General features: G+C 40.3%; 1 protein-coding gene across 2 annotated transcripts in view; it reads left to right on the top strand.

Moving 5' to 3' along the window:
• gpc5c (glypican 5c) overlaps positions 1-16,286 on the top strand; it is an 86,357-nt gene that overhangs the window by 14,250 nt on the left and 55,821 nt on the right. For both annotated transcript variants that reach the window (XM_026314515.1, XM_026314514.1), the window contains exon 3: positions 8,819-9,522. In XM_026314515.1, coding sequence (XP_026170300.1) covers positions 8,819-9,522 — 704 coding nt within the window. The remainder of the gene's footprint in view (positions 1-8,818; positions 9,523-16,286) is intronic.

Below are 16,286 nucleotides of genomic sequence, written 5' to 3'. Positions count from 1 at the left end.
TGTATTTTTCTCTGCAGATGTTATGACCGACAGGGTTATTGCTCTAGAGGCTGATGCTTGGACACAGCATGACATTGCACTGCACCATGAGCTCATGCTCAAATTAGGGAGGATGTCCGGAATCCATCCCTACATGTCTCATTTAATCATTTAGGGCGTAGGGGAAATGTGTTTATGGACTTAATCGCGGAGCACATATATTATGCATTTGAGTGTGAATGTGTGTCCGTCTGTGCTAAGCATATTTGTACTTCAGCTACGCCTTTTCTTGCCTCCTGGGGTATACATGACACATAAGAGCAGGATGTGTTTCCATCCAAGTTTGTAGGACTCAGGGTCCCTCGGGATAAGAAGGAAAGAACAAAGCAAAAGAGGGAGGAGAGAGGGGAAAAGCTCAAAGTCTCAAGCGGTCATAAAGTCACACTCAAAGCTTCACTAATTACCTCTGCTTTTCATCTACCCCTCTCACCTCAGTATAAATGTGTGAGAACCCAAAGGAGTAGGGAGTTGGGTCTGAAAAGTGAGAAGAGAAAAAAGAGGTGGAGGAAGGGCAAATGGTGAGAAACAGAATTTCAGTGAAAGTGTGCACAGGTGTGTGTGTGTAATATGGTGTGTGTGTGTGTGTGAGACACTTCAGCTGTGTCTTCAGCTGTGCAATAGTCCTTCAGTTTCATGGCTGAGTTCTTGTAACTTTTCATCAACAGAATGCCCATCAACCTTTCACCGACAGGTGAAAATGTGGTTACCTGTCATTAGTTGCATAGACACAGATTCACAGCTCACTGCTGCTGAATTTTCTCCCTATTTCTTCCTAGGCGTCTCTCTCTCTCTCTCTCTCTCTGGTCCATGCTTTGTCTGGTTTAGCTGCGTGACAAGAGTAAAAACATCCAATTCTCCCAGCTCCCCCTTAAGTACTCCCCCTTACTTTTATTACTTAAAAGTCATTTTTCTGTTGTAATTCTGCCCAACAGTCTTTCTCATCAGCCATACATGCTTCCCTATGTTACATCAATGCCTAAACAAATATGAGATCTGTGTAATTAGCTTGCTAATGACACATATAGTCACAGCTAATATGAAATGGAATAAAGTTAAATAACTCCTTTGTCTAGCCTACACACTTAACACTCTTGCTGTGAAATAAGCTTCCCCAGTCTCCCTACTATGGTATGAGCACAATAAGCTTAATGTCCAGGAAGTTTCTTGCTAATGAGACAGTCACATCTCCAAGGGCTTGTCCCCTGTCAAAAAAAATGATTTAGGCTTTTGTGGAATGCAATCTGTCTGGCTATCTGATGGGATTTGTACTATGCTGCTGCTGATTGGTTCAGTCTGACCTTTTCCTGTGTCCTGACTCTGATACACCCATCCTTTCCATACTGATCCCAGAACCATAAAGTTGATTCGTCAGACTAGATCTACAACTTTCACACATTTATAAATTGCCTTTATTCAGTTTAATGAAAGGAAACAGAGAAATCATGGTGCATTCTTCTCAAAAGTGAAGATGGGAGAAATGACAGCATATTGGTGAAATAAAGCATGAATGACTTGAAAGTCTCAAATTAGCCAAACTTCCTTGTCTTTGGAAAGCTGCTTCCACCCAATGCACACATTGGGATCTTAATATATGGATAAGTGGATGTGGTTCACAGTGTTCAGGTGTCTGTGTTGTGATTCAGCCCAAAGTAGGTCAGAGCTGGCAGGCATCCTCCTATGTCTCTCTACAAGCTCACTTCATCACCACCTATTCAAGTCTCCTCACTTTCCTAATTACATCTTGTGTTGGACACTCTGCTTCCTCTCTTTCCTCCTCGCCTCTGTGGCTCCTACCACACCATTGAGGAGTCCCCACACTAGGCTTTTTTCACTGATCCTGCAGTCATTCATCTGTTGTATTCCGGTGCTGGAGGTTCAGGGAATGAGAGAAATGAAAAGAAAAAAAAAACAAAATGTTGTTCTAACCTTGTCCGGACATGTCTTGTTTGTATGACCATTGATGGATCATCGTCCATGACTCAGTCTGTCACTGACAAACTCATAATTATAGTTTCAATAATAATTTAGTTTCAGTAATATGATGGAATTTGTGCTTTACATATATTTGTATGCATTTATTTTTTTAAGTCCACAAATTGGATCAGAGTGTTAATGCGTTGTTTCAAATGCCATAAGCCGAAGGACTTTGGGCCATAATGAAAACAATATATTAGTGAGCTTTTGCATGTTTGATTCATGAAAAATGAAAACAGGAGCTACACCTGCTAAGAAAAGTGGAAAATTCTTCATTAGACTCCCTTTCATCTCAGATTCCTTTGACACCTCAGAGTGTGCTCGAGGGTCTGTTTCATGTTAATCTTATGTTAGCCTGAATGTTTCCTTTTGTTTTTCATGAAAATCTGGACTCCAGCCCCTTTCATCTAAAGTTATCATCAGTTTCCACTTAATATTATGGGTTATTACTTTGACAAGCCTTTTTTGTTTATCACAAAACCACAGTCTGTCATCAATATTGCCAGATTAGGAGAAAATACCTCCAGTCTATCAGATCAACTGCTTAATGTTCCTGTCTGCAGAGTAGTAAGCCATAGACAGCTGACTCGCTGTTGCATGGAATCTACTTTTTCTTTTTATAATTTTTTTTCCTCAACTTAAGCCCCTTTTTTGGAGTGTGCATGTTCTGTTTTTATTCTCTAGTCTGCAGATCTTAACACATTCACAGGTGAGTCTCTGGTGTAAAACAGGCAGGTAGCATGGCCTCAATATACTAATACCTCAGCATACTAATCAGCTAACTGTACGTACAGTATGGTTGAATTCAAGAGTTTTGATTGCAGCTTTAAGTAGTTATGTTAGTGTCCAGGTTATCAGTGGGCACAAATACTTTTTGTGTATTAGGACTACAATATATCAAAAAGAACACTGTGATTTTATATATCAATAAACAGAAGTGAAAATGGGGGTCAGTATAGGCCTGTGGTCCCTATAATGCTAAGGACCAGAGGTGCTGTCTTTCAGTCTGTCAACAGTCTGCCCCCAGTCTGTCCCTCAACATCTCCCCTTTATGGTAGTAGCTGTTTCAACAACCTTCCCTCCCTCCACTGCTCTTCCCTTAGCCCCTCACCCACTGCCTCTGTGCTGTGCCTCCTCTGTCCCCGTCCTTCTCTCATCTGCTCATTCCCCTGCCTTCGATCATGTTTCCCTACTTTGGCCCAAGCAGAGAGCAGTGATCCCCCTCCTGTCCAGTCTCCACATCCAATCCTCCTCCCCCACCACTTTATTGCCCATAGTGCACCCCAAATGCTCCTGGTATCTGTGGAATTGTTTATGTTTCAGAGTTTTGATATAGCTGGACTGCCTCTTTAATTACCAGAATGCTGATGGAGATATGTGTAGCTCTCATTCTCCTCCTCCACCACCACCTTCTTTACCACTTGCACCCCCGTAACCTCTCAAGCTAATTATTCCACCTGTTTTCCCCCTGACAAGACAAGCAGATTAGGATTTGGGGCCAAAGTTAGCTGGGCACACACATTTGAGATGCATATGTGGATTTTCCCATGCTTCACATTACATACTAACGTGGCCCAAATCAGATTTTTTTTTTTCTCGCCTTTTGACTCAGATCTGGTCTTTTTACAAATGTATGAACAAAGTAAATCAGGTTTTGTTTGTAATTGGATCTTGGCCACTTTCATATGTGTTCCTAGATCTGATTCATATGTCATCTCATCACTGTCAAACCAGACTGTTTTTTTTTTCTTGAATGTCCTGCTCCTCTGCACATGCACATATTGCATGTCATCATCACTGACTTCACAGACCAGTAAAAATAACACGGAGGAGAGCAACAACAGCAGAGGGGGTCAACAGGGAGACCAGACATTTCACATTTGATGGAAATTGATGAAGAAGCTCCTGGTCAATGAAAATCATAACTCAGCAGTTAGGAAATTGTGAAGTTACTGTCATTCTTGTTTGGACGGGGCTCATCTTTCAGTCAAATCTGTACATGCATGGCTGTTTATGATCTGAATGGTGCTCATACATGGAGCCAGATGTACGTCACTTAGAGACATCAGTATGAACTACGAACACAAAATGATCAACTCTGACAAGAGATATTGGAACTGAGCATTAAGGCCTGTAATGTGAACATAGCTTAAGAGTCTTGTGGAGTCTATATTTGGCAGGACTACAGCTTCCCAGTTCTTGTGGGCCAAATCTGCATGAACAGCATATCTGTGCCTTTTGTCATACTTCTACTTTAGACTTTATACATATAATTTTGCCACACAAGTATAATGAATCAGCATATTGAGTCAATGGCTTATTAACAGTTTATTACCATTAAACAGTTTGCTGAAAGGTTAAAGGCTGGGGTGTTGTGCGACATTGCATTTCTCCTCTGTAATCTAAGATGACCGGTGCTGAGATGGCCCTATGTACAGTATTTCTACTAATTAAAACAAGGATATGTAATCTACACACGTGTCACTGACACATATCTGTGTGGTGACCTGTCTGAAATCCAACTCTGTGGTAGGATTAAAACGCTTTGCCTGAGAAGACGGTTGGTCAGGTCCAGTCAGGACTGATTGCCAAGATAGGAATGGCCCACAGCTCCATGGTATGAGAACAGTGTCTCCTACCTCATTAGCACAATATTACCGCATCTCCCAGCACATGTGAGCATACACAGATATACATTTCCATCCTGGCCAAGAGTACATGCACATACTTGAAAACACTGACACATACACTCATGCTTGCACTCATTAAAAGATGCTGTCTCACTTGTGGCACAGAATCCACTAAAGCCTCAACCTAGACTGGGGACCACAAATCAATTTATTTCATGAGAAATGAAATGAACTCAACACCTTAAATTTTCCTAGCTAACTTCAGTATATACTTTTTTGCTGGCAAAATTAAATTTTAAGTGAAGTCGGTACATTGTACTAAAATGGACAGTTTCATAGAACAAAAGTCAAAGAACACTCTTGTGCTCAGTCAAGAGCCCTCATCTAAAAACATTTGCTGTCTTCATGCAAACGGAAAAAATACATTTCCAGGATTTTACAGAAGTAGTAAAAGAGGCTTTATGACTAGATTTCAGAGATATTGCAGTATTAGACTTAAAGTTAGACATCATTTTCTCCATTGGATATTTTCAGTGTTATTACATTTTTTTGTGAGACTCAGATCGCTGTTAAACTCTGGTCTGCCACACAGTAAGCACTACACACAGGTGTAATCAACGCAAAGTGCAGTTTTGTGGCATACGTTACTTTCTGACACAGTGTCTTTCCAGACACCAACACTGTGAGTCATAGGCAAGAATGATAAGTGCTACACATATGATTTAAAAAAACAAAAAAACAAACAAATAATTTACTCCTCCAACAACACAACAGGAACTGCAGGAACTACTACTGAAACTGCTACTTCTACAGACAATATAATAGGTCAAACTTCCGTACATGTAATTACAGTATTGTTCTGTCTTTGACTGTCTGGGCCAGGAGTCTGCGTTGATTTTAAACTACCCAGCTCTGATGCCTTGTTCTAAGTTATCATCTAATACTCAGCTAGACACACATATAAATACATGAATCTTGCTCAACATGGAAATGATTTAAAAATCAGAGACCACTTGGTTGCAACAGCGAGGAACACTTGACTTAAATCACAGTGCTGCCACTGTGCTTATTTTGACTCAGTTATTGTGGCAGCTTCACCATGGTGACACTTCAGCTTTAATTGTGCCAGTAAAACACTTGCTGTGCAGAATGTAAAGTGGAAATAGCTTCTTATGATTAAAACCCAGTGATCTCAGAGAGTAGCCCTGGCACAGTATTGGTGGAAAGATATGGTATAATGTCCCATCCAAGAGTCATAAATATAACTCAGTTTAAGCTACTGCAGGACAAAGGTCTCCCCTGCATTGCCACTGTTGCTTTTTATCCATTTAATACCTTGTTTATTCCAAGCAGAGTGCATGTCAGATTAGCCATACAGACAAAGCAGGGCTTTTCATTTATTCCTCCATAGTTATCTTGACAATTATGTGTTTTGAATTTCATGTTTTTAGGACTTCCTTGCAAATTAAAGATAATTGCCCCATGCAAAATAGCCTCAAACCAGCCAGACTTTATTTCCCAGGAGACTTACTGATGGGAGACTGTGACATAATGATAGCCACCCACAACTGTGTGTCTGAATGAAGTGTGGTCAAATCCAGATACAGACGCAGTGGTCAGACAGAACAATAAAACCCAATTGACTGTCATGCACTGGTAGTTAGGAGTTAAAAAAGAACTCTCTATGGTTTCTTGTATTTTGTTCTCACCCTATTTCCCAGTACTGGAAAGTGCAGAGAAACCCACAACAATTTTACTTGATTTATCGCAGGACACAGAACCAGATCCTTGTGAAAGTGGGAGAGGACTTGATAGAGAACAGAAAAATAACTTATGTACAAATTGGATGAATCATGGGAAGCAGTTTGTTGTTTGTCAGAGGGAGTGTGGAGAGGAAGAAAGGTGGACTCCTATCCTGCTTCGACATATTCAGAAAAGGGCATCTTTGAAATAACAGCCATAAAGAGGCTGGGAAGTGCTCCGGACCCAGGGGCCAAATGAATCCAGATGTCATAGCATGCTCACAAGGTGGAGTCCACTTGTACAGTAGTTGTTTTTCCTTCTTTAAATGTTCAGTTGCTTCTTTTTATTCCATTTTTTCCTGGCAGACACCCACTCTGTCTTCCCTTTTTTCTTCTTTTGTATTCTCTCTGTGTATCATTCTCTTGGCAAATAAAAATAAGATTTTTTAACTAGTATGGAATGTCTTCGGGATTTAATGATCCTGTCATAAACCTTCTCAAAGAGTTGCGTCAAACCATGGCACTCTTGAGATTTTTTTGTACCTCATCTTTTTGAGAAAACCGGATTCGACTTGATATACAGCATAGTATAATTTTTTTTGTCCCCACCACATCTCACAGAGAGTAAGATTAAACTGTGGTATTTCTGAGCATGATAATTTTATAATAACATTATGTAATTCTTTGTAACATAACCCTGTGGGTATATCATATGGTGTAAATGTCTTGTGGCTATTTAGCCTTGCAGCCTGACTGACAGTCAAGCAGGCAGACCACAAATTAGTACCAACTGCATAGACACTGAAATGGAACTGCAACTTTATATCTTTGCCGATTTTATACTCTTTTGCTCATTCCCTTAATCCCTGTGTTTTGTTGCTATTGTTGTCTCTAGCCAGACATCGCTGGAGGTCTTACTGAGTTTTGAGCCTAGAGTCAGGCTACAACTTATGACTTCATACTTTACCCTATACTAGACCATAACTTTTTGAAAACTCAGTCAGCAGGCTATGACTTTAAATGTTATGTGTGCAGTAGCTGCTGTGATTATAACAATAGATTTTTCTGGTTCATTACAAATGAGTGGTGCTTTTTACTGGCCTGTGGGGAGTCCCCGTGTGATCATAGACTGCAGTCATATTAGTGCAGCTGTTGAGGAGAACATGACTGTTGTTATCCTTCTGTCTGTGAACTGGGAGGGGCTGGGCACACACACACACACACACACACACACACCCACACACACACACACACACCCACACACACACACACACACACGCACACTCGTTTGGTAACATCCACTGTGCTGAAATAGATTCACAAGTGCTCTTATGAATGACCGTGCGTTAACATAAAGCATAACTTTTTATGAACTTGAACCCACAGTACATGATTAACACCATTAAATTAACTGTCAGCATCATGTGCGTTTTTGTAATACACTGTGGGCTAATATTTAGTTAATTGATTTTGTGTGTGTGTGTGTGTGTGTGGTGCTGTGTTTGTGTGCTTATACTATATGTTATCAGCCTCCTTCTCTGGCCTCAATTTCTGTACAGTTGCTACTGCTCCTTCATGTCCTGGCATGCTTTTACACTGACATCAGAGCCCAGAGGAGAGTGTTGTGTCCAGGACACACATACACAAACTAAGGCCCAGACATGCACACACATACATGTGCACACAGTGGCACACAGTTGCCCATGGGAGGAAATGTGTGGAGCGCTGCTGAGAAGGGGGGTTAATGGGATGATGAGGTAAGAAGAGGAACTGGTTGTCAGGTAGAAATTACAGCCCGTGTTGCCGGTCAAACTGGCAAATTTTCTTTTCATTGATAGCAATTTTTAAATGTATATTTTTAGATGTTTTTAGTGGAAGGAATACAGGTAAAGGTGTATAAGGGAGAGAAAAAAGAAAATATAAAGGAAGAGGCAAGTACTATGGATAACACTGACTGCATCTTTACTTGTTCACTAGTAAATGACTTCAGAACTGGACTCAGCTGTTTCCTGTGTGTTGCAACCTTAGAGTCTGGGATAAAACTATATTTGCAACAGAAAATGCAAAGTGATAGCAGTTCCTGCTCATATCAGGATGCTGTCCAGTTCTGTCTCTCTCTCTCTCTGTCTTGCAGTATCCTTAAGATGTATTTAATGGGGTGATGATATCATACACAATGATGTCAAACAACATTATAGAGAAACTTGATACTGGTTTCTCAGCCCAACTTACTGATATACACAAGCCAAATCTATCCTGCTGGGAGTCAGTGTTTGCATTTTGAATACCTTCCCCACTGTATTGACAGGTTGTAGATTATGTCATCAATCATTTTCATTCCTCTGTGATATAAAATGACATTTGTCCCCTGTCCTTATCCTTATCTGACCTCATATCTCTTGTCTCTGTGTTTCTCTTCTGCTTGCCTTGTAGACATGTTCCAGTACCTACTATCCTTCTCTCAGGGCCACCTGAGTTCTCTGTTGGAGGGAACTTACTCATCCCTGTCCCGTCGTGCCCTACCGCATGTAAATCAACTCTTCTCCTCGCTCTCCCTCTACCTCCGTGGGGCCAACATTTCTGTGGAGGCAGCAGTTCACCAGTTTTTTAACAACCTCTTCCCTCTCGTCTACACGCGGCTCATCAATCCAGGCATTGAAGGCGGCATGATGGTGGACAGTGAGATGGGTGACTGTCTTCGTATGATCAGGCAGGATGTCAACCCTTTTGGACCTCATCCAGCCGTCATGGCCCAGGAGATGGCTGGGGCACTGGGAGCGGGGCGACAGTTAGGTCTAGCCCTAGAGGAGGGTCTGCAGGTGATGAATGCTACCGAACATGTCAGCCTGAGCAAAGAGTGCGTGAAGGGCCTTGTGAAGATGGTGTACTGCTCCCATTGCAGAGGCTTGACACTGATAAAGCCCTGCGTGGGCTATTGTCTGAATGTAATGCGAGGCTGTTTTGCCAGCATGTCAGAGTTGGATCAGCCTTGGAGGAGGTATACCACCTTACTGGAGCAACTAACCCATGCGATGGCTGGTCACCATAGCCTGGAACTAGCCCTGCTGGGGGTCAGGGGTAATGTTGATGAGGCTTTGCTCTACGCACAGCTCCATGGTCCACTCATTACTGCCACGGTGAGTACACACTGGAGAAACATAGATCAGCAGCTTTAATGGCACATGCAACAAGCCTCCAAACCATTTTGTTTAACATCTTTGTTTTATACATATACTTTGGCACTATTCAGTGTATTGATTGGAAAGGTTTTGCTGGCTGCTTGAGGTTTATGAGCTATTTTTTCCACCAATGCAACAAAGAACCCTGCACACTGCACAGTTTGTGCAGTGTTGAAACTATTCAGAGAAAACTAATGTTTATAGTACAAAAAGTTCAGCCTTCTCCAATGAAATGCAGGTTGGGCTGAGTTTAGAAAAAGAGTAATTTTTCAAAATGGCAAAGCATCTAAAAATCACCATTCCACTTTATGTTCTGACTATTAGGGAATATTTTACATTCCTAATTGACTGATGAAAATAAGAAATATAGTGGGTCTATGTGTGGTCTTAATTTCATTGGGTTCTGGGAATTGTTATTTCTGTTTATTCTCATAGTCTGTGTCTCTCTTATCCTTATCATTACCTCTCTCTGTCTCATTATTTGGCTATGAAAGTTTAGGGATATGAATTCTTATGATTCATTTTCTGTTGATACCTTGACATACTGAGGATAATAGCTTTCTGTGATAAAAACTCTGCTGACTGTCTAACTGGAGAATGGAAGAACAATGCTTCAAATGTTAAAAGGTTATGTGGAGTGCAGTTGTTCTTTAATATCTGTAATGGGACCACTCATGGAACGGGAACTGTTCACAGAACTGGACTAGAATGATAAGACAATAGAGGTGATATAGAGGTCATAATGTCCAAGCTCTTAGTGGATTAAATTTCTTGGCCATTGTTTGGCTTAATTTGCAGTGGCAAGCCTTCCAACTGAACTATTGTTCTCACAGACCGGTGATTACTAGTCCAAAAAATGGTGTACTGGCAAGATTAACTTAACCGAACATACCAGTGCATTTGATTTAGCCCATTTATAATTTGGAGTTGTCACACATCATAATTCTCTTCCTATGAAACTGAAATCAGCCTTCCATCCAGCTCCTTACTAAGACACCGGGCAAGCCTCCCAAAATAAATGTTAAGGCAGAGCATTGCTCTTGAATGAAGCAAGCTGTAATCACTGGACAGACTTCCTGTAATATTCATCACTGTGATACAGTTTAGCTGTTTAAGTAGTGCTCACTTCATTCCTTTGTAAAGACAGACCACAATACTGTGCCATTATTGCTATCAGTATTTCCGTTATGAGCTGAGCCTCTTGTGTTTAGTGTTCAAATCTAAAATCTTTATCTTAACTTCACTTTGGCACATTTCCTGTATTCACAGCAGAATAAAAAACACCAAAACTGCATTCAAATCAACAACTGGAATCTTACACTGTCCATTGTGATAAATGACCTCTCTCCTAGGAGGTTTCAGTGTCCGAACTAATTTTCGTTCTGCACCCAAATGTACTGAAATGATTGTCTGCCTGGAAGGTGGAAAAACATTTTTAAAATATGCACTAATTCTGGTGGGAAATGGTTGACTTTCATAGATTCATAGACTCTTGCTGCAAGCACACATGTACTTACAGACTAAGAAGGATCAGTTGCCAGGCTTAAAGACTGACCTAATACAGCTATGCTGAAAGACACCCAGCCTGTATTTCGTGTGCCCATGAAGGTATGTGTGTGTGTGTATGCCTGCTTAGTATTCATGGGGTGACAAGCAAGTCCAGAGCGGGGAGTCTAACATGGGGACAAGTGGGACAAAACTGAAAGGGTTCCAGCTAGGCCATACAAACTAGACCCAGCCAGCCAGAAAAGAAGAGCCCAGAGAATTGTTGCCACAAAATGAGGTGGGCCCCCACATGGACATTGGTGGCTCTTATTTTCTGTGCTCCCATTTCCACATAGGCACAGGCAGAATAACACAGTTTTGTTCTATTGCTATGTATTACCTAGATTCCATGGCCACAGTATGTTTTTATAAAACCCCAAGTGGCCTGTCAAGTAAAACTGTTAAGTCTCAAGTGCACAACTACTGTGTCAGCATAAGCAGTTTCACCCTTCCACCTCTGTATACTCTCTACAGCCCCACCTGATGAACTCCTCATTTGAAACCAAATTTTCTTAACTTTATATTATGTTATCCTTCCTATCTTACCGCCAAGCAAAGTGTGAAAACCTTGCTTAACTTACTGGGGATTTTTATAATTTATGCTGTATGTCTGAACTCAAGCACAAAGAAGTTAGTCTGTTTTTTTGCAGTGTCAGTATATTACATGGAGTTTTTATTAAAGGAATTATTGTGACTGTGTGGTTTTGCACTGGGATGTTATCCCAAACCATTTTGTGGTTGCTGTCTCTCACTTAACAGAGCTGCAGTCTATACAAAGTCTGCACTATATGTTGCTATATGTCATAGGGTAGGACCTGGGTCACAACACTACATACTGTACACATAGATCACCACCTTGTATGCAGGTATCAGGTTTTTAGATGTCCAGTAAGGAGCCTGGATGTATGGTCCACCCTGTGACAGCACTGGTGTCATGTGTGAGACTGAAAGGCAGCCATTAATAGTTATGTGAGGCAGAAGCATGAATTCTGTTTTAACACATTCCTGCTCTTACTGAGATGAAGCGTGAACGTGGGTTGGAGGGAAGTGGTTATGGTTATGGATATTAGGGGAGCCTGGGACTGGACTGTGTTGAGTAGACACAATTAGGAGAAAGCTGGAAAAGGTCCAGTAAAGTGGCTGCTTTTATTGGGCCCCATTGCAAATGGTAGCTCCAATATTTAGTGAGGCTTTCTCCTTCTAAATACTGCCCTGTTGAGTTCATCTTAGAGTTCCTCCAGATTCAGTTATGCCTGAAGCTGGGACTGCTGTTTATTGACATGGCCATTAAAATGATATGGTTCCTTTTGACCTAGAGTGTAACTTTATACCTAAAGATGCATGCCTGAAGATGAGCATGCTTTAGAATAAATCTTAAGTCACAGAAGCATGTATTCACTCACACCTTCATTCACTGACTCAGAACATTGTAGTATGCTTATGCAAAAATAGTACCAGTCCAGTCCATATTAGAGCAGTTTATATGCAGTTCTACCTTATCCGCTTCTTGGTTTTACCCCAGCTTCTCATTACAGTCTTATGGAGGAATGATAATAGCAGCCTGAGCCTTTAGATAATGGAAACAAGGGCCAGTGGGATGACTGGAAGGTTTCCATTCACCCCAGCAGCACCTCAGTAGACTGCAGTACATTGAAAAGCTTTTTTTTTTCCTTTTTCAGTCAAGCCTTCATTTAAATGGAAGAACACCATTGGTGTGAAAACAAACTTTGTTGTTATCAACCTTTCATGTTTTACTGCCCCGTTGCCATTTTCTGCACCCCGCAACTGTTTTTTTGTATCATGCTTTAGGATAGCAAAGGATCAGCAATGTAATGATACTATATATGCCATGCCTACCATAGTGTAACATGTATATCTCACCCATTCATTCAGCGTTATTTAACATTATCTTTATTTTTTTCAATTAATTTACAAAACAAGGAAAATGAAGATCAGTGAGATCATTTGTTAGAACATAATGGGATTAATGTGTAAATATAAATTCTGTTTAATTTGTCTTACACTTCAAGTAGGTCAAAAGTGATGTGCTTACAATATTAGACAGAATATGATATAACTGCATTGTTGCTATCAAATAAACAAAACAGTATAGTATATCTATATATAATATTTGAGACTCTCAGAAAGATGGATTAAATAGATTGACCACACATTTGTGTCAGCTACACTTCTGTTAGGTTTTGTGTTCCTTTGCCGCTACGTCTAACCCTTAAGCCAAGCCAAGCTGACTGAGTGACTTACTCAGCAGTCCATTAGCTAATGATGGTGGCTGCAGCCTTTCAACACCCCAGCCACCCTTACTCATCTTTTCCTGCTCTCCTCTTCCCTCCTTTACTGTTTGCCTTGCCTTATTTTGATCATATGGAGCACTCCTCAGCACCAAAAAACAAAATCCTGCATTGCTGCTTCTTTATAAAAAGGACAGTTATGACAGTGGGCCCTATGATTGATTGCTAGGTCATGAAATTTGGATCCGATCATGAAGCAGTCATCTCCAATATATCATTTTTCTCTCTCACCCATAACTGTGGAAACATAATTTCACAAATCATGTAATTTCTAAAATACTGTAGGATGTGGATTATAAATTCAAGTATTCACAGAAAGAAGACTAAATAATGTGGGGCTTTTCTTCAGAGCGTGAGGACTGCTGCTCAGACCATTTCACACAGAATAAGAAAGGAAAAAAAGAAAAGGGTAAATATGTTGATATTGTTCTTTCTGAGACTAATAAATTTCAGCAATAAAATCAAAGTCTTAAATTGATTTGGGCTATAAACCTCCACAGTGACAGAGAAAAATGTTACGACTTGTAATCAGAACATTGTGTCATTTTGCCTCTGCCCACTTTAATCTGTTTCAGCATCCCACAACAACTTTCTCAGACACTTCTCTGGGACTATTGTTTTAGGTAATTGTGCCTCTTAGGTTAGATGTGCCAAACTAAATATCACAACACTATATCCCAGCCTAAAATATATCAACTTTGGGCTTTCTCTAATTGTTTTCATTGCAGTGTCATAATCAATTGCATTAGCACCCCTGGGAACATGCCATTTTAACCCTTTGCGAACCCTTTTTCCTGCTTCCCCTGCTGTCATCCTTCAAATAACATTACTGTATATATCTATGTAATGGGGACCCTGTTCACCTGATGCCTAGATCGCACCAGCTTGGTGTTTGAGTACCTTTAAACTAGTTGGTATGATAATATCATTCAGCTGCTGCTGTGACATTAACAAAAGTGCTTACCCTGCACCTGTGTTATGACTTCAGTGGTAATTGATGGTTCATTGGAAGGCTTCAAATGGACACATGGGTTCTTCAAAACTCTCTGTCCACAAGCTTATTTTCTTTGCTTGTGCCCATATGTTTCACCATATCACAGACAGAGATGGGATGAACTCACTTGCCCTTCCTCTGTCTCTTTTTCCTGCCCCTTTTCCTCCTTCTCTGCGGTATAACACCACTTGCATCCTCTGAGACATCTTGCCACATTTTGTGTCTGTAATTCTCGTAAATTTGTTTACGAAGATGGACAAATGTTGCCAGCAAACTCCACAGTAACACCCATATTTACAAGGAAAAGCCAAGCGCCTCTCATTTTTAGAGCATCTGCGAGTGATTTAATCAGGATAAACAACCCTCGGTATGGAGAGAGAAACTTGTTGTCTTTACTGATTGGAATTTCAAGGACGTTTCCCTGTGATATATGAGGGACTGTCTCTCTTTAATTAGCTCTGATGTCACTTGGATAAGAGAGAGAGAGGGACCAGGAGAGGGATTCATTGACAGAGACAGCAGGGTAAAGACTAGAAAGACAAAGTGATTTACAAGGAATGGACAGAGACTTAAAAAGATGTCAATGAAGAGCAAGGGGAGAACAGCTATGTTATAAATACTTTTATTCAAGGCTTTCTGGGAGATGGCAAGTGGAAATATATCACAATTTAAGAGCTGTTTTATATGCTGAATTTTTTTTACAGTGAAATAGGTAGGTTCAGGTTTTGAACTGGTCCTGGTCCAGGATTTGAAGTGGCATTTTCCACTGACAAACCTAAAACCTAACTACTTCTTTAACCTTAAGGTGTCCACCACAGTACTGCTAGGCCTAATTGTAGTCACACTAATGTGTAAATAAGGGGAGGTTTTTTATTTAACTGGATCCTTGCTATAATGTAAATGCTATAATGATAAGAATCTTTTATATATGGTAACAATAGCATCATTAGTGCACACAGACATATTTACCTCTCTATATTATATTGCTTCAGGTGGTAGATGATTCTTAGTTTAATATGCTGAAATCTGCACTCAGTGAAAAGAGAAATGGAAACCTTTCTTCTGCTCAAGTAGTGGGCCCTCACTTTCTATTTATATTGTATATGTTGTTGCAATTAGGGATGGAAATTGTTACTTGTTTAAATACAATTATAATTCCACTTGACAGCAAAAACTCCAGTCATTTAAAATAAAATTGATGTCTTGGGTTTTCTTTGGAGAAAACTGCATAAACAACCATATTGCCAAAGTAACAAGGATCTTCCTGTGCGTTCCAAAAGACAGCCCAACAGTGATTTTCAGTGGCGTTTTCCTCTGCTTTTTTTTCCCTGTTTTTTTTTTTTTTTTCAGTTCTAGTTAAGAACTCCAATGAAGTAAATACCAAATAAAATTAACTTGATTGGCTCTCGCTGTTCTATTTTACAGTACTCTTTCATTTGCTAACTTTTTTTCTGGTGTTTGCTTACAAAACCAAATTGAGACATCCGTACTGAATAAAAATCCCATTCCAAAGGAGTTCTAACATGGTACTGAACAGGGGCTGTGGTTTTTCTGTTATGTCTCCTCTCTGACTGTGATGTTAGTACATCATGTATCTAGACTTAATCAGAAAGACAGCACTGTTTCCAATTTTTTTTTATCATTGGTAAGTGAATATTTCATGGTTATGAGGGAAAAAATGGTTTAAGAGTGTCCAATATCTAGAGATGACAGTGACTGTGGTTTGGATAATTGATGTAAGCTGCAGTCCCAAGAGCTTTCAGGACTATGAATAAAAAGAGACCATTTGCAGTTCAGAGCTTCTTGCAGTAGTAAAAAGAGAAAGTGGGGCATATTTACACACAAGCAGTCATATGTACAACACTGAGACAATG

The sequence above is a fragment of the Mastacembelus armatus genome, chromosome 17 (assembly GCF_900324485.2).
Source record: "Mastacembelus armatus chromosome 17, fMasArm1.2, whole genome shotgun sequence".
Classification (NCBI taxonomy): Eukaryota; Metazoa; Chordata; class Actinopteri; order Synbranchiformes; family Mastacembelidae; genus Mastacembelus; species Mastacembelus armatus.
Note: the sequence above shows the minus strand (reverse complement) of the source record. Positions and strands in the feature narration are given on the sequence as shown.